General features: G+C 41.8%; 1 protein-coding gene across 4 annotated transcripts in view; it reads left to right on the top strand.

Annotated features, from left to right (window-relative positions):
* PUS7 (pseudouridine synthase 7) overlaps positions 1-21,042 on the top strand; it is a 62,688-nt gene that overhangs the window by 25,805 nt on the left and 15,841 nt on the right. For all 4 annotated transcript variants that reach the window (XM_036863817.1, XM_036863818.1, XM_036863816.1 and 1 more), the window contains exons 6-7: positions 5,072-5,183; positions 7,368-7,445. In XM_036863817.1, coding sequence (XP_036719712.1) covers positions 5,072-5,183; positions 7,368-7,445 — 190 coding nt within the window. The remainder of the gene's footprint in view (positions 1-5,071; positions 5,184-7,367; positions 7,446-21,042) is intronic.

The raw sequence follows: 21,042 nt of genomic DNA, 5'->3' as shown, positions 1-21,042 counted from the left end.
TTCCCGCCCGCCTCCTCATGGACCCAGATGGGCACCTGGGAGCCTATGCGCGTCTTCTGCAGATCTGGCCCCCCCGCACCCCTGCACACGGGGAGTGGTCTAAAGTAAGCAGCATTCAGAAAATAGGGAGAGCTGGTGCCTGAAGAGGGCTGTTGGTGCCTCTGCAAACAGAATGCAGTACCAGTGACAGCTCATCCTCCTGGGCCACCTCGCGAAGCATTTGAGTGGATTAGCTTTTAAAGTTTCATTGCAAAGCTAAGATAGAATGTTTTTAGAGCTCCCTCACTACCAAACCCTGACATAAATTGTTACTGGTGGGTCATGCATTATCTACCAGATTTCCAACATTGTTTTTTAATCTTTTTTTTTTTTAAGTTTTTAATTTTATTTATTTTTGGCTGCATTTCGGTCTTTTTTAAAATTAATTAATTTATTTTGTTTTTGGCTGTGTTGGGTCTTTGTTGCTGTGCGTGGGCTTTCTCTAGTTGAGGCGAGCAGGGGCTACTCTTTGTTGCGGTGTGCGAACTTCTCATTGCGGTGGCTTCTCTTTGTTGCGGAGCACGGGCTCTATGCACGTGGGCTTCAGTAGTTGTGGCATGCGGGCTCAGTAGTTGTGGCTCACGGGCTCTAGAGCGCAGGCTTAGCAGCTGTGGCGCACGGGCTTAGTTGCTCCATGGCATGTGGGATCTTCCCGGAGCAGGGCTTGAATCCGTGTCCCCTGCATTGGCAGGCGGATTCTTAACCACTGCACCACTAGGGAAGTCCCTGCATTGGGTCTTAGTTGCTGTGCGCAGGCTTTCTCTAGTTGCGGCAAGTGGGGGGCTACTCTTCATTGCGGTTCGTGGGCTTCTCACTGCGGTGGCTTCTCTCGTTGCGGAGCACAGGCTCTAGGCGTGCGGGCTTCAGTAGTTGTGGCACGCGGGCTCAGTAGTTGTGGCTCGCCGGCTCTAGAGCGCAGGATCAGTAGTTGTGGCACACGGGCTTAGGTGCTCCGCGGCATGTGGGATCTTCCTGGAGCAGGTCTTGAATCCATGTCCCTTGTATTGGCAGGCGGATTCTTAACCACTGCGCCATCAGGGAAGTCCTAGCAGATTTGCAACATTCTTTACCTCAGATAGGGCCATGCATCCTAAAACACAGGTGTGGTAGATTCTAAATCATGGTGGCCAAACACAAATTACCAACTGTTTTAACTCAGATGTTATTTTGTGTGTTAATCCAGTCTGATAGACAGGGCACATTGATTTACCTACTAAAGCCATACATATGGTATTCTTCTGAAAATATCATAATTATCATAAACCATATACTCAGGTAAATTAACTTATATTTTGAGATAGATAGTATACATCCTCAAAAACCTTCTTAAAGATTTAAGTTAAAAAAATTTTTTGTGGCATGTAATATGTAGATTCTCCATACTGTGCGAAATGAATGGTTTTCAGGAGGCATACTTGGATGGAGGAGTCCACAGAGACTCAGGAAGAAGAGCCAGACAGATACAAAGTTAAGTTTCTGTGAGAGCCTGGTGTTATGCAATCCATAGGAAGAGGGGATTTCAATGATAGAGTGGTTAGCTGTGGAAAATATTACAGACAGTTCCATCAAGGTTGGAACTCTGAAATATGTCCACCAATTTTTAGCAATATGGAGATCATCAGTGTCTTTGCCAGAACAGTTTTAGTGGAATGATTGGAAACCAGTTTACACAGTAGGTTGAGAATGGAAGACGATAAATACACCGTAAAGAGGAGGAGAAAGGAAAGGAACATGGTTAAGGAGAGGGAGACGTAGGTTTGACTTTTAAAATCCAGAGCCCTGAGCATACTGATATGCTGCCGGGAAAGAGCCAGTGGAGAGGGAGGGGGCTGATGATGGCTGGAGCAGAACCCCGAGGAAGCCGCAGGGTGGGTGTGCAGGGGTGCAGCAGGGGGAATGGACTTGAATAAGAAGGAAAGAATGTTCTGCATGCTACCCATCCTGTCATCTTTCTCGAGCTACAAACATTTTTCCTTCTTTATTCATGAGGATCTCTGTGCTCAATACAGGAATCTTCCTGAATGTCGTTTTCTTTTTTTATCTGGTTTCTGTTTCTCCTCTCCTGGGGCTGCCATATTAGACCATCAGAAGATTGCTTCCTAGCCTGAGAATTCTTTGCGTTCATATTTTAAATCAGAGTGTCTCAAAATGTTTGAAAGTTATTTTAAATTCACTTAAATTATAAAGCTACCATCTATGCTACCTAGCATTCCAAGGATTTGGAGTTTTATGAAGTCAAACAAATTCCCCAAAATAAGTTGAGACTCACCGATTGTCCATTATTCAAAACATTCCCAGTTAATCAATGCATATGCTTATTACTAGTTTGTGTACTGAGTGCACTTGGAAAAAGAATCCTTATGTCTGTTACTTGCAGAGGAGATAATTGAATGCATGCTCACTGCTTGGATTTGCTAATAAAAGATGCATGCTTGTGAGCCAAACTCATATCAGTTGTCATGGTTTCTCTTAAGGTGTAATAGCGTTTAGTTTTTGGTCTTGTGGTTTCATTTATTTCTTGCCACTATAGTTAATTTTGAACATACTGAAAGGGTAGTTAGAGGAAAATGTAGCTACACTTCATCAACTTTTATCACAAATATTTTTAAAGCTTTTTATTATGGACATTTTCAAACATGCAGACAAATAAAGGAAGTAGTATGCTGAACCCCTGTGTACCCATCAACCATCTTCAGTATTATTAACGTTCTGTTGTTTTGTTTGATCTGTTCCTCCCACTTTTTTTTCCTTTGTTGGAGTGTTTTTAAAGAAAATTCTACATAGTACTTCATTTCACTCGTAAATACTTCAGTATGTATCTGACAGATAAGAACTAAAACCCTAAATCATTATCACATCCCCACAAAATCAACAATAATTTCTTAATATCTCATACCCAGTGCATGTTCAGTTTTTCTCTGATTGTCTCAGAAATGCCTTTTGCATACAGATGTCTTGTTTAAATCATGATACAAACAAGGTCAGAACATTGCATTCGGTGGGTAAGTCTCTTAAATCTGTTTTAATCTATCAGTTTGAGAACTGTTTTCCATAATAATTTTTTGCATTTTTTTCAAATAAAAAAATCAGTGCAGGAAACTCATAAAACACAGAAAAGCACAATGAAAAACAGTCATTACTTGCAGTCTCACAACCGAAAGATAATCACAAATAGCGTTTTGGTACACGTCCTCCCATATTTAAGAAAACAAATCTCTGGATGGGGAGGCATTTTGCATACAGTCTTACACCTTTTGCTACATCCTGTGGGCACAGACAGTGCAGCTTTTGAGGGTGAGTGGACAGGCCACTGTGAGGGGATTGAGACAGGGAGGCCTGGACCTGTCGGTGAGTTTTCTGCTTGTTCACTGTTTGCCTCTGCGACATTCCATTGTTAACGTCTAAATGGCTGTTAACCCACCACATAACCACCAGGCGCTGTAGGAGTCCTCAGTAGAAACTTTCCATGCGATCATTTGCATGTTCACTTCTAAAGCACTTTAATATTATTATAAATTAAATACTGCTCTCTTGTGCTCTTTATGCTGTGCATTTGGACAGAGGTCAGAACTGCAGCAGGTAAGAGCGGTTGGCGTTTCATGTAGATAAAATGAAATGCCAATGATTTTTGTCACAGGTGCTAAGTATAGACAATTTTGCTTAAATGTAGGGAGCTGGAAGGAAAACCAAAAATAATATCCCTGTTCACAATTTTCTGAGGATGAGTTGTGAGGAATTCACATCAAGAGCCCAAGAAATACTTGCAGTGCTTTTTCTGTAATACTTTAAGCGTACATGCTATGGCAGTTTTCCAAGACAGCTTATTGGTCAGTTTGTTCTGTACATTGTAGCTTATATCCCTAACCTATGAAGCAGTGCTTTTTGCCTTGACAAAGGCAGGTGTACAAGTAACTTTAGTATCAGAAGTTTCTTATGTCTTTGAAGATGAAGGATTCATGAGTTCATGCTGAAGGGACAAAGACAAAGGAACATTTTTAAAAGAAGAAGACTTCTGGGGATTATATGAAATATTTTTTCACAGTCTTTCTTTCATAGAGTTACAGAAATCAACTGAATTAGATGCGTTCAAATAACAGCTGCAGCTTTGTGTCACACAAGACTCACAAACATTGTTGTACAACATCTGAGACGTGCAGTTGTGGCTTACACATTTTTCCCAAAGTTGATTTTTCAGAACACTCTTTGGGCAACTGAAGTCGAAATCTTAATGTTGTTTAAACATATGTTTCTAGATTGTAGTGTAATTTTAATGTTCGTTTGGAAGAACAGTTTTTAAAAGTCAGATTTTCCAAAGTCTCGAAATGTTTGCCAGTTTCTAAAACGTTGAGCAATCGAAGTAACAGTGGCTCAGAAGTTAATATTTTTAACCTGACTTAATTTTTAAAGTCTCCTCTTCCCCCAAGAATGACAATTAGGTATTGAATGCCAGCTGCTCTCTCTGTCCAGTAGACCTTTGTAAACCATCTAGTGTTCGCTAAACTTCTGTGATGGAAGTGGCCTTTGGAAAATCTAAACTTGTCGCTGAGGCAGCTCCTCACAAGCTTTATCCCCAACCCTGCTGAGGCATCCAGCCTGTTGTGCGAACACCTGACTGGGGAGATGAGGCAAGGCTTGTAGGCTCCGCCATGGCTGCTGTCTCCCTCTGGCCTGCATACGTTCTGGAGGACCAGGCGGCCCCCTTTCAGACACATGCTTGTAAAGGAAGCCACTGGGGAATGGTGGACCCCTCTGTGTTTCTCTGTGTGAAGATTGCTGGTTAGGTTTAGTCATTTATCACACCACCTGCATTTCTCGATTTTGATTTTAAATACAGACAGATAAGTATCCAATCACAGAAAGTTTAATAACTGTAGACCACAAGGTATAACCACTTAACCCATATTTCTTGTCAGACTAGATCTGATTTCTCTCTCAAAGGTTCTCTAGCAAAAATGATCTTGTGGGGTTTCATAAGAACTCAGCTAACTTTTATTATGGTGTATATAATAGTTAATTTTTTTCTTTTTTTAAGATCCAAGAAAACATTCTTGGCCAAAATCTAGGGGAAGTTACTGCCACTTCGTACTGTACAAGGAAAACAAAGACACCATGGATGCTATTAATCTACTGTCTAAATATTTAAGGTTAGTATTTTGTTCTTCTGCCCATACAAAATCAAAACACAGAAGTGTATTTTCCTCTTTCCATGCTGATGAAAAAGGAGTGGGAAAATAGGCAAATAGGTAGCAAATGTGCCTCCTAATTATAGTGGGTTTTTTTGTTTGTTTGTTTGTTTGTTTTGGGGGGTTTTTTTTTTGGCTGCACTGTGTGACTTGCAGGATCCTAGTTCCCCGACCAGGGATTGAACCCGGGCCACAGCAGTGAAAGCGCCGAGTCCTAACCACTGGACCGCCAGGGAATTCCCAATTATAGTTTTCTTAGACAACAGTTGAATTAATTTTTTTTAACCTCCTTGCATATTGCCAGTGATTCAAAATGAAAATTCTATAAGTAAGTGGTTTACATATAGTTGAGAGTTACTAGTTCACCCAGCTGAAAATAAAAATTAACTTTCTTCCCTGAAAGCCTACACTTTGACGTGGTTGCAGAGGTCTGCTACTAAACCATAAGCTCTTAACTCCAGGAGATAGACTAGACTGGAAACCTGAGACCAGTCAGATTTTCTCACAGGAATGCAAATATAGTAGAGTTTGGGTCTCTGAGGATGAGCCAGGTGCCATTTTATTTTTGGAAATGGGTACAGGTACCATAGCAAATCGGTATGCATGGAAATTTGCTTTCTGATGTATATTTAACCCAGTTGAAAGACAACACACAGTGTGTTAGTTTGCTATGGCTGCCTTGACAAGATACCACGGACTGGGTGTCTTAAATAAGAGACATTCATTTTCCCGCAGTCCGAAGGCTGGAAGCCCCAAGCTCGGTGTTGGCAGGTTTGTTTTTCTCTGAGGCCTCTCCTTGGCTTGCAGGTGGCCACCTCCTCTGTGTTCTCTCATGGTCTTCCCTCTGAGTGTGTCTGTGTCCTGGAGTCTCTCTGTGTGTCTACGTTTCCTCTCCTTATATCAGGACACGAGTCTAATTGGATTAGGGCCTCATTGTAACATAATCACCTCTTTAAAGGCTCTGTCTCCAAATACACTTGCGTTCTGAGGTACTGGCTGTCACAGCCTCAACATAGGAATTTTAAGGGAGCACAATTTAGTCCATAGGACACAGTACCATTTGAAGTAGCATTTTACTTTACCCTAGTTGCTAGCTCTCTCTGATTCCTTGTCTGTACCTGAACCCGGGAGAGGAGCCAGTTGGGGAGGGAGCTCCTCTGAGATCTGGAGCTGGGATTGCTCAGAGTTCAAGAAATTTTTCCCGTTTCTCTCCTGTTCGTGTGGAGCAGTTTTTATAAAATTGTTCTTGGTTAACTGGCTTATTTATATCTTCATATTAAAACTATTCCGATCCTTGTTTTAGCATTTGGCTTTTATACAAGAAATAGCATGTATTTATGGAAAATTCACATTACTGTTAACTTTTTTGAAATTGAAGGTATAAAATTTTTGAAGTGGTACGTGATACATCTAGAATGGATTTTTCTTTACCTTCACAGTTATGTAATTAATGAATTGCATGTAATCAACAGGAAGTGCATTACTTCCTTCTCTGTTGCTGGCTAGTACAAACGTTCTGAGTCACACACAGCTGGACTTCCCTGGTGGTGAAGTGGTTAAGAATCTGCCTGCCAGTGCAGGGGACGTGGGTTCGAGCTCTGGTCCGGGAAGATCCCACATGCCGCGGAGCAACTAAGCCCATGCGCCACAACTACTGAGCCTGCGCTCTAGAGCCCGTGAGCCGCAACTACTGAGCCTGCGTGCCTAGAGCCCGTGCTCCGCAACAAGAGAAGCCACCGCAATGAGAAGCCCGTGCGCCGCCACAAAGAGCAGCCCCCACTCGCTGCAACTAGAGAAAGCCTGCGCGCAGCAACGAAGACCCAATGCAGCCAACAATTAAATTAAAAATAAAAAATAAAAAATAGTCACACACAGCTAAGGAGGGGGTTGTTCAGGCATCATTTTTTTTTTTTTTAAACACCTTTATTGGAGTATAATTGCTTTACAATTGTTCAGGCATCATTTACTTTCTTAGCTTGCACACTAATTTATGTTTTCCTGGGTATATTTTTAAAATAAAGTTTGTCCTTACTCTTCTCTTATTCCGTTATGATTTTAAGTGTATTTATTTTAAATCTTAAATTATGAGAAGCATGATTTCCTAATGGTACATGACTTCAGATGATTTTGTTTTTGTCTTATCAGAGTCAAGCCAAACATATTCTCCTACATGGGAACCAAAGATAAAAGGGCCATAACCGTTCAAGAGATTGCTGTTCTCAAGTAAGTAGTGAGTACATGTCGGGATTCGTACTGCAAAACTCCTAGCGCCGCCTTTCAGAGTTCTTGGATTTGCTTTGTGGAGTTTACCTCTTCCATCTTTAGATGGTGCCTCTGCCTATTCAAAAGATTGCTTTTCTATTTGTTTTTTTCTTCTTCCTTATCTGTATTTTCTAATGTTTTTGCAGCAAAAATGTTTTGCAGTAATTTTTAATGGATTTTTGTGGTAGAGTCAAGAGAATAAGTGCCTCTTTCTCTCCTCTCTCTTTTTCATTCATTATTAAATATAAGTTATTTAAAATTACAGAACAGTGAATGAAATCTTTTGTTACACACTGGAGATATACAGATGAAAAAGATGGCAGAGAGAAAAATAAATCAGAACTTATCACACAGTGAGATAAATGCTAAAATCGAGGTATATTTGGGGTATTAGGGTAGACCTGACGACAGAGCTTGGCACTCATTGTGGGGGGCAGGCCGGGGAGGTATTCACAGAAAATGGCATCTAGATGAGGGCTTCTCTGCCTCTTCACTGCTGGCATTTTGGACTGGGTAAAATTCTTTGTTGTAGGGGCCGTCCTGTGCATTGTAGGACGTTTAGCAGCAGCCCTGGTCTCTACCCACTAGATGTCAGTAGCATTTCCTCTACTGATGTCAGCATTGTGACAAACAAAAATGTCTCCAGACATTTCTAAATGTCCCTTGAAGGGCAAAATAGCCCCTGGTTGAGAATCACTTGTCTAGATTCTAGAAGGATGGATAGGAGTTTCCTAGGGCCGGGAGGGTCTAGGGTTGTTTGTTCCACACCAAGAAAACAGTTTGTGAAGACACTGGAAAGGATTTGGGGAGCATAGCATATTTGGTACCTGGCAGGTGTTTGAGTTTTGTGGGAGCTGAGCAGGAAATAAGGCTTGAAGGGTAGGTACGATCCAGATCCTGAAGGGCCCTGAGGGTCATGTTAGGATCTTGGACTTGACCTTAATCTAAACAGGGGGAGTTGTGTGTAGGGACAGGATTAGGGGTTGTCGGTGAGCAAGAGGGATGGAACGGAGATCGGGGCTATTGCCATATTCTGGGGTGGAGGACGGGGGTCTGAACCCAGTCAGTTCAGTGAAGATCAGAGGGAAAGGAGGAAGTTGGACAAACTCAGGCTTCTGTCCTCATGCACCCCCTGAAGTAAGGAGTGGTGGGAGGGAGAAATAAAGGGGCAGGAGGAAACTTTGGGGGTGATGCAGATGTTCATTATCTTGAATGCGGTGATGGTTTCACGGGTTTTAACATTCACATGTTAAAACTTATACATTTTGAATATGTACGGTTTACCGTATGTTAATTTTGTCGTGAAAAATAAAGTCATCTGTGCTTGCTATCCCCACTGAAAAATGCATATATGTATTTGTACTTTCCCCATCTTTTCATGAAGAAGCTGAGGTGGCGCTTCCTCTTCGCTCCACAGTCACCTGCCATCTGGCTCCTTTCCCACCCCTCCTCTGATTCATTTGAGATAATGTCGGGATTGAGCTCCTGGTTGCATCCAAATGGATTTTGCGGTCCTTTCCTTCACTGACCCTGGGACAGTGGCGTGAAGTCGCAGTAAAGGCCGGGTGAGAACATCTCTCCGCGACTTCACTAGTGGCGGTGAGGTGTCGCTGTGTCCGAGGGAGAGCGGGAGGAGACACCTGGAGATGCCAGTGCTCTCGCCTGGTGGCCTGGTCTCTCTCTCCCTGAGACACATGGAACGTGGGGTCCTCTGCTGAGAGTGAAGCGGGCAGGAGTGGGGAAGGGAACTTTAAAAGAGTGTGAAGGTTTGAAACAGCCTCTGTGGGTGATGGGCTCGTCAGCAGCTCCTGACAGTAGGGCACCGGCAGTGACTCGAGGGCTCTGGCTTTCCGTGCTCTGGATGGTGGGGCACAGAAGGTTCTTGTCTTCTCTTTGGTGTCCTGAAATACCATTGTAGTCAACTCCTGTGTTTTCCGGCCGGCCAGCTCTGGGGATTTTTCCACCTAAATTAAAAAATGGATTGGTTCAATTTGCTTTCAACACGGAAGGAACTAGGTAGAAAATGAAAGTTCCACCATAATTGTACTCCCTCAGAGACTGCCTTGCTTACGGCGTGGTATATTTTTGTAGGGGACTCTTTTTTTCCTTATAAACCGAAATATTTATTTAAAATGTGTTCTTTTCTTGCAAACAATAAATGATGTACCTCTTTTCCTGTTTAATATGTAGCAAAAGATATTTAAATATATGGATGCATCCTAATTTATGAACTACTGTTCTATTTCTGAATGTTTACATAGTTTCCCATTTCTTGCTATTATAAGCAGTTCCATGATGAACATATTGGGAGTTAAATCTGGGCACACATCTGTGATAACTTCATTAAGATAAACTTAGGAGCGGAATTACTGACTTAAAGGGAATGTGAAATTCTAGGTTTTAGGTTTCTGATAGCAGAGTTTACTTGCCCTGTAGAAAGGTGGTACCAGTTTATCACCTTTATTCTTCTCCAGAATCGTCCCTGACACATATCACGATCTAAGAAAAAAATAATTTACTAATTTGAGGGTCAAAAAATGGCATCTCGTTATTTTCTGTTGCATTTTATGATGTGACATCTTTGAAGAGTGGAAGTATTTATTTCTCTTCTTCGTCAGCCACCAGGTGTCATACTTGATCACAGTGCGGCTCTATTCATAGACCTTTGCTGCCTTTATCATCTTCCTGTTGACTTAGTAAGAAACCATATTAGACACCTAAATGTTGGCCTTTGGAAAGCACATAGCACTTATCTTGCGGATGCAGGCTACACCCTTCGTTTGCTTAATGGATACGTGGGGCTGGGCTGATTGGCCTTTCCCGTGAGAACTGGTGGACAGGATAAACCCACTCCGCCACACAAAGATTTTAATTATTGCTGAATTGATCAGTCCTCCGGATAAGCAGCTTTTCAGCTTCATGTAACTCTCCAAAGTCACCTAGTAGTTTTAACAGGATCTCAAGCAGGAACAGCCTCATTCAGCATGATTTGTTTCTTTTCCTGCCTCTTCCTGCCAGTCTCCTTTCTGAGCCTGGGCCAGTATTTCCCTGGCTTTGTTAATAAAGGCTTTTTTGTGCAACATGCTGCTTAGGTTGGCTCCTGATGTTTAAACGCAAGATTTTGGTAGTCCCAAGTTACTCACAGAATTGCTGTGAATTTACAGCCAAAGAGCTTGATCCAGGATCATCAAAGTTAAAACTATGAACAGAATCGTGAAAAGTATTGTCAGCTTCATTCCATCAGTTCTCAGGGAGCACCCACACCAATGAGAACTGAGTGTAGCTCTTGCTTTCTGCTGTGCTAGTGGGTTTCAGAAATACATGTTGTGTATTTAAGAATAGACAGTAGGGGCTTCCCTGGTGGCGCAGTGGTTGAGAATCTGCCTGCTAATGCAGGGGACACGGGTTCGAGCCCTGGTCTGGGAAGATCCCACATGCCGCGGAGCAACTAGGCCCGTGAGCCACAACTACTGAGCCTGCGCGTCTGGAGCTTGTGCTCCGCAACAAGAGAGGCCGCGATAGTGAGAGGCCCGCGCACCGCGATGAAGAGTGGCCCCCGCTTGCCGCAACTAGAGAAAGCCCTCGCACAGAAACGAAGACCCAACACAGCCAAAAAAATTAATTAATTAATGAATTAAAAAAAAAAAAAAAAAAGAATAGACAGTAGAATATGATTCAGCCATGAAAAGGAATGAAGTACTGATACATACTACGACATAGATTAAAACATTATGCTAAATAAAAGAAGTCATACACAAAAGGCCACATATTATATGATTATATTTGTATGAAATGTCCCAAATAGGGAAATCTATAGAGACAAAGTAGATTAGTGGTTGCTAGGAGCCGCAGATCTAGGGAATGGGGTCAGTAGGTGTAGGGTTTCTTTTGGAGGTGAGAGAAATGTTCTGGAATTAGATAGTGGTGACAGTTGCATAACATTGTGAATATACTAAAGACCACTGAATTGTACACTTTATAATGGTTAAAATGATAACCTTTTTGTTATGTTAATTTTAGCTCAACTTAAAAAAAAAAAAAAAAAGAACAGAGCTGTCTTTCATGGCTCTTGGGCATCAGTCTTCATAAGCTCTCTCCAGAGCTGCCAAGTTGCTTATCTGATTCCTTCTTTCCTCCTGACTCTTAAATATTCCATTCGTCTCTACAACAGTAGTTACTGACCAAAGAGGGGTTCTGTCCTCCTGTTCCTCCCTCTGTTCGTCTCCGTCCTCTCCTGCCTGGACTCCAGGATACTGTTTCTGGATTAATTTATGCCCTGTGGCTCTACCATTGTCCCCATATATCTGAAGTCAAGGATGTGGTGCCCTTTTTCTCCTGGATCTGCTGCCTCTGAGCAGCTGGCCCAAGCTGGTATAGACCCACTTTACACCTTTTTGGTACTCGGGTTGGACAGGGCATTCGGGGCCAGGAGAGAGGGTAAAGGAGTATGAGCTTTGCCCACTTCTCAGGCTAGCTTCCTACATTTTATAATAATTAATGGGATAATGACAAATGATTTTTCCTCAAGAAATTTGGTCAGGCTGTTTCTGCTCATATTGAACCAGGAAACAAATAAGACTGATTGATATTGCATCAAGGAATTGATTGTCTTCAGGGAGTATGGGGAAATTTTCAGCAAGGAAACAAGAATTCTCTGAGATGAAATGGCAAACTGGTATTATATCGGTGGATTTTAAACAGTTTAACTTAGTAACAGCATATTTTTAACAAGGGAGTAAGATGAAATTTCCCCACTAATTTTTCATGTAATGTTGGAAACTCAGAGGCTGCAGAGCAGGGGCACACACCTCTGTGGGGCTGCTTCCGTGATTAGCTGCTCTGGGTTGATAGACCAGGCACTTTGGGGCGGAACAGCCTCTCGTGCAGGCCCCGGGCCCAGGAGCCACAGCCACATCCTCCGACCCCTGATTTTCCAGGCGAAGCTGGAACATGGCTCCTCACAACAAGAGCCAGCCGGAATGCGCTTAAGGACCAAGGCTGAAAAACACTGCACAGTCCAGAGTAGTAAAGAGAGAAGTGTATTCAACAAAGTGAAGCACAAACGCTCTTTGTTCTGGTAGTTCTCAGCGTAGATGTCTTTTCAGAGGAAGTCTGAATTCAGAAAAACTTAAAACGACTTTCTTAGGCACAGTGATACACTGTGCAGCATTATTTGTAATTTTGAAAAATTGTAAACAACCCAGGTGACCCAAACTGGAAAATCTTAAATGAATGGCTAAATAAGTAAATTCCAATTGATGAATTATTTTTGACCATATTAGATTATTTGTAATTTTTAAAACGACTCTTTATTAAAGGAAAAGGCGAAGTGTGAAAGTCTCAAATGAAAAGCCAATGTCCTGTTTAATGGTGGAATACTAGAGCATTTTATTAGAGCCGGGAACAAAGTAAATAAAGATGACCACACTATTACCACTATTTATCATTGTTCTAGGCATACTGTAACACAAAAAACAAAATTAAGAAATAAGTGGTGTAAAAATTAGAAGGGAGGAGGCCAAATTGCAGTTTTTGTTACTGATATATTATTGTTTCTACACAAGGAGTTGACTGAAAGTTATACAAGATAGGAAAGATTATGTACAAAAATCAATATTCAGATGATAGCCAGTTAGAAATTATAGTGGAAAAAACTCTTTTACACAGAAAAAGTTTAAAAGAAAAGGAGAACATACCTAGAAACAAAGATTTTTGTAAAGTATAAGATCTCTATCTATGAAGAAACTTTGAAATGCTATTGATCGATGTAAAAGGACTTGAATAAATGAATGCTATAACCTGTTCTTGGATACATATAAATGTTCTTTAGTGAATAAATGTATAAATTTATGCTGATACTAATGAAAATACCAATAGAATGTTTCAGTGTAATCAAGCTGATCATAATGTGGGAAAGACACAGAACTAGCCATAAAAATTCTGGAAAAAGTGACTAATAAAGGGGTATTAGCCTCAGTATATATATATGAAATAGCTATAAAATAAAAAATATATGTATAAATACATACATATTTTCATTTTTAAAATGTTTTTATTGAAACATTCTCATAATGATTTCTGCTGTGGGGTAAATTGTACACTTAGACTAGTAAAACATTTTAACTACACTTTCCACCCTAAGATATTTCTGGATTTATAGTAATCAATTTCTCTAACTTACCACCTGTTTTTATTTTTTTTAATTTATTTTTATTGAAGTATAGTTGATTTACATTGTTTCAGGTGTGCAACAAAGTCAGTTTTATACTTTTATATGTATATGTATATACATGCACAGACACACACACACACACACACACACATATATTCTTTTTCAGATTCTTTCCCATTATTGGTTTTTATAAGATACTGACTATAGTTCCCTGTACTAAACAGTACATCCTTGTTTATTTTATATATAGTAGTGTGTGTATGTTAATCTCACATTCCCAGTGTATTCCTCCCTTCCCCCTTTCCCCTGTGGTAACCATAAGTTTGTTTTCTATGTCTGTGAGTCTGTTTCTGTTTTGTAAATAAGTTCATTTGTATATATATTTTTTACCACATATAAGTAAAAGCATATAATATTTGTCTTTGTCTGACTTACTTCACTTGGTATGATAATCTCCAGGTCCATCCGTGTTGCTGCAAATGGCATTATTTCGTTCTTTCTTATGGCTGAGTAATACTCTATTGTATGTATGTACCACATCTTTTGTAGCCATTCATCTTTCAATAGACATTTAGGTTGTTTCCATGTCTTGACTCTTGTAAATAGTGCTGCTGTGAACATTGGGGTGCATGTATCTTTTTTTGTTTTTTTAATAAATTTATTTATTTATTTTTGGCTGCGTTGGGTCTCCGTTGCTGTGCATGGGCTTTCTCTAGTTGCAGCGAGCAGGGCCTACTCTTCATTCCAGTGCGCGGGCTTCTTATTGGCGGTGGCTTCTCTTGTTGTGGAGCACGGGCTCTAGGCTTGCGGGCTCAGTAGTTGTGGCTCATGGGCTCTAGAGCGCAGGCTCAGTAGTCGTGGCGCACGGGCTTAGTTGCTCCACGGCATGTGGGATCTTCCCAGACCAGGGCTCGAACCCGTGTCCCCTGCATTGGTAGGTGGATTCTTAACCACTGCGCCACCAGGGAAGCCCGCATGCATCTTTTTAAATTAGAGTTTTCATCTTTTCTGGGTATGTGCCCACGAGTGAGATTGCTAGATCGTATGGCAACTCTATTTTTAGTTTTTTAAGGAACCTCCATACTCTTCTCCATAGTGGCTGTTACCAATTTACATTCCCACCAACAGTGTAGGAGGGTTCCCTTTTCTCTACACCCTCTCCAGCGTTTGTTATTTGTAGGCTTTTTAATGGTCATTCTGACTGGTGCGAAGTGGTACCTCACTGTAGTTTTGATTTGCATGTCTCTTAATAATTAGCAATATTGAGCATCTTTTCACGTGCTTGTTGGCCATCTGTATGTCTTTTTTGGAGAAATGTCTGTTTAGGTCTTCTGCCCATTTTTTGATTGGTTTTTTTTTTTTTTGATAATGAGCTGTATAAACTGTTTATATATGTATATACTGTTTTGTATATTTTGCAAATTAAGCCCTTGTTGGTTGCATCATTTGCAAATATTTTCTTCCAGTCTGTCTGTTGTCTTTTTGTTTTGTTTATGATTTCCTTTGCTGTGCAAAAGCGTTTATGTTTAATTAGATCCCATTTGTTTATTTTTGCTTTTGTTTCCATTACTCTAGGAGATGGACACAAGAAAATAGTGCTATGATTTATGTCAAAGCATGTTCTTTTAAAATAATTAATTAATTAATTAATTTATGGCTGCATTGGGTCTTTGTTGCTGCACGCAGGCTTTCTTTAGTTGTGGCAAGCGGGGCCTAGTCTTTGTTCTGTTGTGCGGCCTTCTCATTGCGGTGGCTTCTCTTGTTGTGGAGCATGGGCTCTAGGCAAGCAGGCTACAGTAGTTGTGGCTCGCGGGCTCTAGAGCGCAGGCTCAGTAGTTTTGGCGCACGGGCTTAGTTGCTCCGCAACATGTGGGATCTTCCCGGACCAGGGCTCAAACCCGTGTCCCCTGCATTGGCAGGTGGATTCTTAACCAGTGTGCCACCAGGGAAGCCCAAAGCATGTTCTGCCTATATTTTCTTCTAGGGGTTTTATAGTATCTGGTCTTACATTTAGGTCTTTAATCCATTTTGAGTTTACTTTTGTTTATGGTGTTAGAGAATGTTCTAATTTCATTCTTTTACGTGTAGCTGTCCAGCCTCAGTATATTTTAAAGCATATTATAGAAGTATAGTAGGGACTTCCCTGGCAGTCCATTGGTTAAGTCTCCACGCTCCCAAGGCAGGGGGCACGGGTTCGATCCCTGGTCAGGGAACGAAGATCCCACACGCTGCGTGGCATGGCCAAAAAAGTATAGCAGTTAAAGCAATATGATACTGGCACATAAACGGGTAGCATTAGAATAATTACAGACCCAGATATATCCACAGAGTTAGTGTGTAGCAAGTAGCATTTAAAATCAGCAAAGAAGAGTGTTGGTGTTTTTGTTTGTTTGTTTGTTTTTTAATTTATTTGGTTGCGCCGGTTCTTAGTTGCAGCAGGTGGGCTCCTTAGTTGTGGCATGCGAACTCTTAGTTGCGGCATGCATGTGGGATGTAGTTCCCTGACCAGGGATCAAACCCTGGCCCCCTGCATTGGGAGCGTGGAGTCTTAACCACTGCGCCACCAGGGAAGTCCCAAAGGAAAGTTTTGAGTCAGTGAATTTGTTGAAATAACTGAGTAACCACCTGAAAAGAAAAAAAAATGAAATTGGCTCCTTACCTGAGTTTTTATGTCTTCACTGGAAGAGACAAGGCTTTGCCAAATATTAACAAAGCCATTTGAAAGGCGGCATCAGCCACAGTGTCCCTGCGAAGGTAGATGGGTAGAGAGAGATATATGATATTACGGATGGATGTAATATGAATATTTATCTTTTGTAGCCAGGTCCTTGGTGTAGTATTTATACTCCTCAATCTACCTGTTAAAAAAAGACAAAAAGCCGAAAGATATGTGTATGCTGATAATTTAAAATGCAGAACCAAAGCCACTGAGCAGCAGCTGATACTGTTACTGACTTGTGTGTGAACAGCTTTCCCCTCTTCTTTCCTTAACCTCCTTGTTGCCTAGGACGAAGAGAGTCCATAATTCAAAGCAGAGGGGGAGAACTTGACCTCCTCCCACTCCTCTCTAAATGAGCCACTTTGGGCATCAGTAGTTGACTGGGGAGAGTAAACAGAAACTGGCAGTCAAAGCCCCTGGGACTCCAGTGCCCAGAGTTCTTTTCTTCTTTGTCACAACCATTGTAGACTTTAAAAGACCAGTAGTCAAGATTAGTGTGTTACACCGGTCAGAATGGCCATCATCAAAAAATCTATAAACAATAAATGCTGGAGAGGGTGTGGAGAAAAGGGAACCCTCTTGCACTGTTGGTGGGAATGTAAATTGATACAGCCACTATGGAGAACAGTATGGAGGTTCCTTAAAAAAGTAAAAATAGAACTACCATACGACCCAGCAATCCCACTACTGGGCATATACCCTGATAAAACCATAATTCAAAAAGAGTCATGTACCAAAATGTTCATTGCAGCTCTATTTACAATAGCCAGGACATGGAAGCAACCTAAGTGTCCATCATCGGATGAATGGATAAAGAAGATGTGGCACATATATACAATGGAATATTACTCAGCCATAAAAAGAAATGAAATGGAGGTATTTGTAGTGAGGTGGATGGAGTTAGAGTCTGTCATACAGAGTGAAGTAAGTCAGAAAGAGAAAAACAAATACAGTATGCTAACACATATATATGGAATCTAAGGAAAAAAAAAAAGGTCATGAAGAACCTAGTGGCAAGACGGGAATAAAGACACAGACCTACTAGAGAATGGACTTGAGGATATGGGGAGGGGGAGGGGTGAGATGTGACAGGGTGAGAGAGTGGCATGGACATATATACACTACCAAATGTAAAAGAGATAGCTAGTGGGAAGCAGCCGCATAGCACAGGGAGATCAGCTCGGTGCTTTGTGACCACCTAGAGGGGTGGGATAGGGAGGGTGGGAGGGAGGGAGATGCAAGAGGGAAGAGATGTGGGAACATATGTATATGTATAACTGATTCACTTTGTTATAAAGCAGAAACTAACACACCATTGTAAAGCAATTATACTCCAATAAAGATGTTTAAAAAAAAAAAAAAAAGATGAGTGTGTTAGGGACTGCATGGAGGCCAGCACTGCTGTAAATGAGACATGACGAAAAGTACGTCACTACTGTTGGCCAGAAGGAAACAAAAAGAAAAGTACCCTTTTTACTCTAAAACAACAACAACTGGGGCTTCCCTGGTGGTGCAGTGGTTAGGAGTGCGCCTGCCAATGCAGGGTACACGGGTTTGAGCCCTGGCCTGGGAGGATCCCACATGCCGCGGAGCGGCTAGGCCCGTGCGCCACGACTACTGAGCTCGCACGCCTAGAGCCCATGCTGCGTGACGGTAGAGGCCACCGCAACCAAGAGTAGCCCCGCTCGCCGCAATTGGAGAAGGCCTGTGCACAGCAACGAGGACCCAACGCAGCCAAAAAATAAATAAATGAATAAATTCATAAAAAACAACAACAACTGCAAAAGCACTCTACTTATACCTGGGGATACTATTTTAAAAAAATAATCTCTGGGGCTTCCCTGGTGGCGTAGTGGTTGGGAGTCCACCTGCCAATGCAGGGGACACGGGTTCAAGCCCTGGTCTGGGAAGATCCCACATGCCGCGGAGCGACTAAGCCCATGCGCCACAACTACTGAGCCTGTGCTCTAGAGCCCGCGAGCCACAGCTACTGAGCCCGCGTGCCGCAACTACTGAAGCCCATGTGCCCAGAGCCCGTGCTCCGCAGCGGGAGAGGCCACCGCAATGAGAAGCCCACGCACTGTAACGAAGAGTGGCCCCCGCTCCCTGCAACTAGAGAAAGCCCGCACACAGCAACGGAGACCCAACACAGCCAAAAATAAATAAAATAAATTTAAAAAAATAAAAATAATCTCTGACTAGGGACACCCTTCCTAAATAGACTTAAATCCCAGAGCTATTAAAAAAAAATTCAACTAACTAAAATGCAACTAACTAAATTTCAACTAACTGAAATTCAACAGACTCAAAGACTTAGAGAATGAACTTAACGGTTACCGGGGCGGGGGGGGCGGTGTAGGGGGGAGGGATAGTTAGGGAGTTTGGGATTGACATGTACACACTGCTGTATTTGAAATGGATAACCAGGGCTTCCCCGGTGGCGCAGTGGTTAAGAATCCGCCTGCCAGTGCAGGGTACACGGGTTCAAGCCCTGGTCCGGGGAGATCCCACATGCCGCGGAGCAACTAAGCCCGTGCGCCACTACTACTGAGCCTGTGCTCTAGAGCCCGTGCTCCGCAACAAGAGAAGCCACCACAGTGAGAAGCCCGTGCACCACAACAAAGAGTAGTCCCCACTCTCTGCAACTAGAGAAAGCCCGTGCACAACAATGAAGACCCAACACAGCCATAAATAAATAAATAAATAAAATTTTTTTAAAAGGTCAAAATAAAAATTAAAAAAAAAAGAAGATAACCAACTAAGACCTACTGTATAGCACAGAAAACTCTGCTCAATATTATCTAACAACCTAAATGGGAAAATGAGAAAAAAATTTTTTACTGTACAGTCCTATTTGTAGAAGAATGCCAACTAATATAGGAGGAATGGTGGGTATAGAAAAACAGTCTTTTCGCAGTCAACACAGTAATATTTGCCTCAGCCAGCAATTACCCTTGGGGGACTTCCCTGGTGTTCCAGTGGTTAAGACTCTGTGCTTCCAATGCAGGCAGTGCGTGTTCCATCCCTGGGCCGGGAGCTGGGATCCCACATGCTGCACAGCGAAAAAATAATAATAAAAAATTATCCTCGGGTACCTAAACAGTTGGATGAAAGACTATGGGGGTACAGGATAGTTACAGAATTTTTAAAATGTCACCCCACAGCTTACCAACTAAAAAAGGGAAAGGAGAGAGAGGTACCGTTTCGCTGCGATACACTGAAAAAGACACAGCATCACCTACGTGTTATTCCCACCAAAATGTGGGCATCTTACTGTGAGGAAGCAATGATTGTCCTGGTTCTTGATTAGATCCTGAATTTAAGGAGGTTTTAAAAAAAATCTAAGTGATGTTATTGGGGGAATTGGGTGAATTTGGATGTGGACTGCTCATCAGTGGCCTTGAATTCACATAGGCTTCGTGAGGGTGACCGGTGATTAGAAATGCGGGAGACTCCGCTGTGCTTAGGAGACACACACTACAGTCACTTTAGGGGTGAGGTGTCCCTAGGTCTGCAGCTCACTCTCACATGGTTTAGAAAAATACATAGGTTTTACCTGCATGTGTGTATGTATGTGCATATGTGTAATGTGTGGGTGTTCATATATCTAGAAATATATGTAAAGTAAATCTGGGAAATTGTTAGCAATTGGTAAATCTACAGGTGAGGTATAAGACTGTTTGTTATAGTGTTGCCAATTTTCTCCAGTTTGATTTTTTTTAACATGAAGTTGGGAAATTTTCTTAAGTGTAAAATATTATGAATAAACTCACAAAATGGGAGATAATATTTGTAAGCTATGTGGTAAAGGGTAGATTTCCTTAATATATGGAAACAGAAGAATATTAACAGTGCAACAGAAAAATAAGTAATAGGATGAACAGGTACTTCACAGTCAAGATAATGAAGAAATGTTTAGTTTCTCTCATAGTAAGAAACATTCAGATAAAAATCAAAATAGTATTTTTTAAAAATAAATTTATTTATTTATTTTTGGCTGCGTTGGGTCTTCGTTGCTGCGCGGGCTTTCTCTGGTTGCGATGAGCGGGGGGCTACTCTTCGTCAGGGTGCACGGGCTTCAGTAGTTGTGGCACGTGGGCTCAGTAGTTGTGGCTCACAGGCTTAGTTGCTCAGCGGCATGTGGGATCTTCCCAGACCAGGGCTCGAACCTGTGTCCCCAGCATTGACAGGCGGATTCTTAATGACTGCGCCACTAGGGAAGCCCCAAGATAGCATTTTTAACTTATCAGCCTGACAGAGCTCAAAAAGGTTTATAACATGCTGTGTGAGGAGACACAGGCATGAGGAAGTAGGTACTTACATATTAATGGTGTGAGTGTGAATTGGTGTAACTTTTTTGGAGGGCAATAGGGGTTAAAATTTAAAATCCCTGCCTTCTAATTCTAGGGGCTTAATCCGAATCATTCACCTCTGTAGATGCACCAAGAAGTCTATACGAGGGTATGTGTTATAGAATGGATTGTAATAGCAGAAGATGGGTAGCAATTTAAATGCCCATCACAGGGGACTAAAGGTCAGAGAAAGGCTCCAGGCAGCACTGCAGCCATTCTTTGAAGCTGTACACAGAGTGAGGCAGCTCCAGAAGGCCTGTATGGATAAGGCACGTCTCTAATATGCATTTTTTCAGTGAATATAAGCAATATACT

The sequence above is a fragment of the Balaenoptera musculus genome, chromosome 9, assembly GCF_009873245.2.
Source record: "Balaenoptera musculus isolate JJ_BM4_2016_0621 chromosome 9, mBalMus1.pri.v3, whole genome shotgun sequence".
NCBI classification, from domain to species: Eukaryota; Metazoa; Chordata; class Mammalia; order Artiodactyla; family Balaenopteridae; genus Balaenoptera; species Balaenoptera musculus.
The sequence above is the reverse complement of the archived record's forward strand: the minus strand, read 5'-3'. Positions and strand labels throughout refer to the sequence as shown.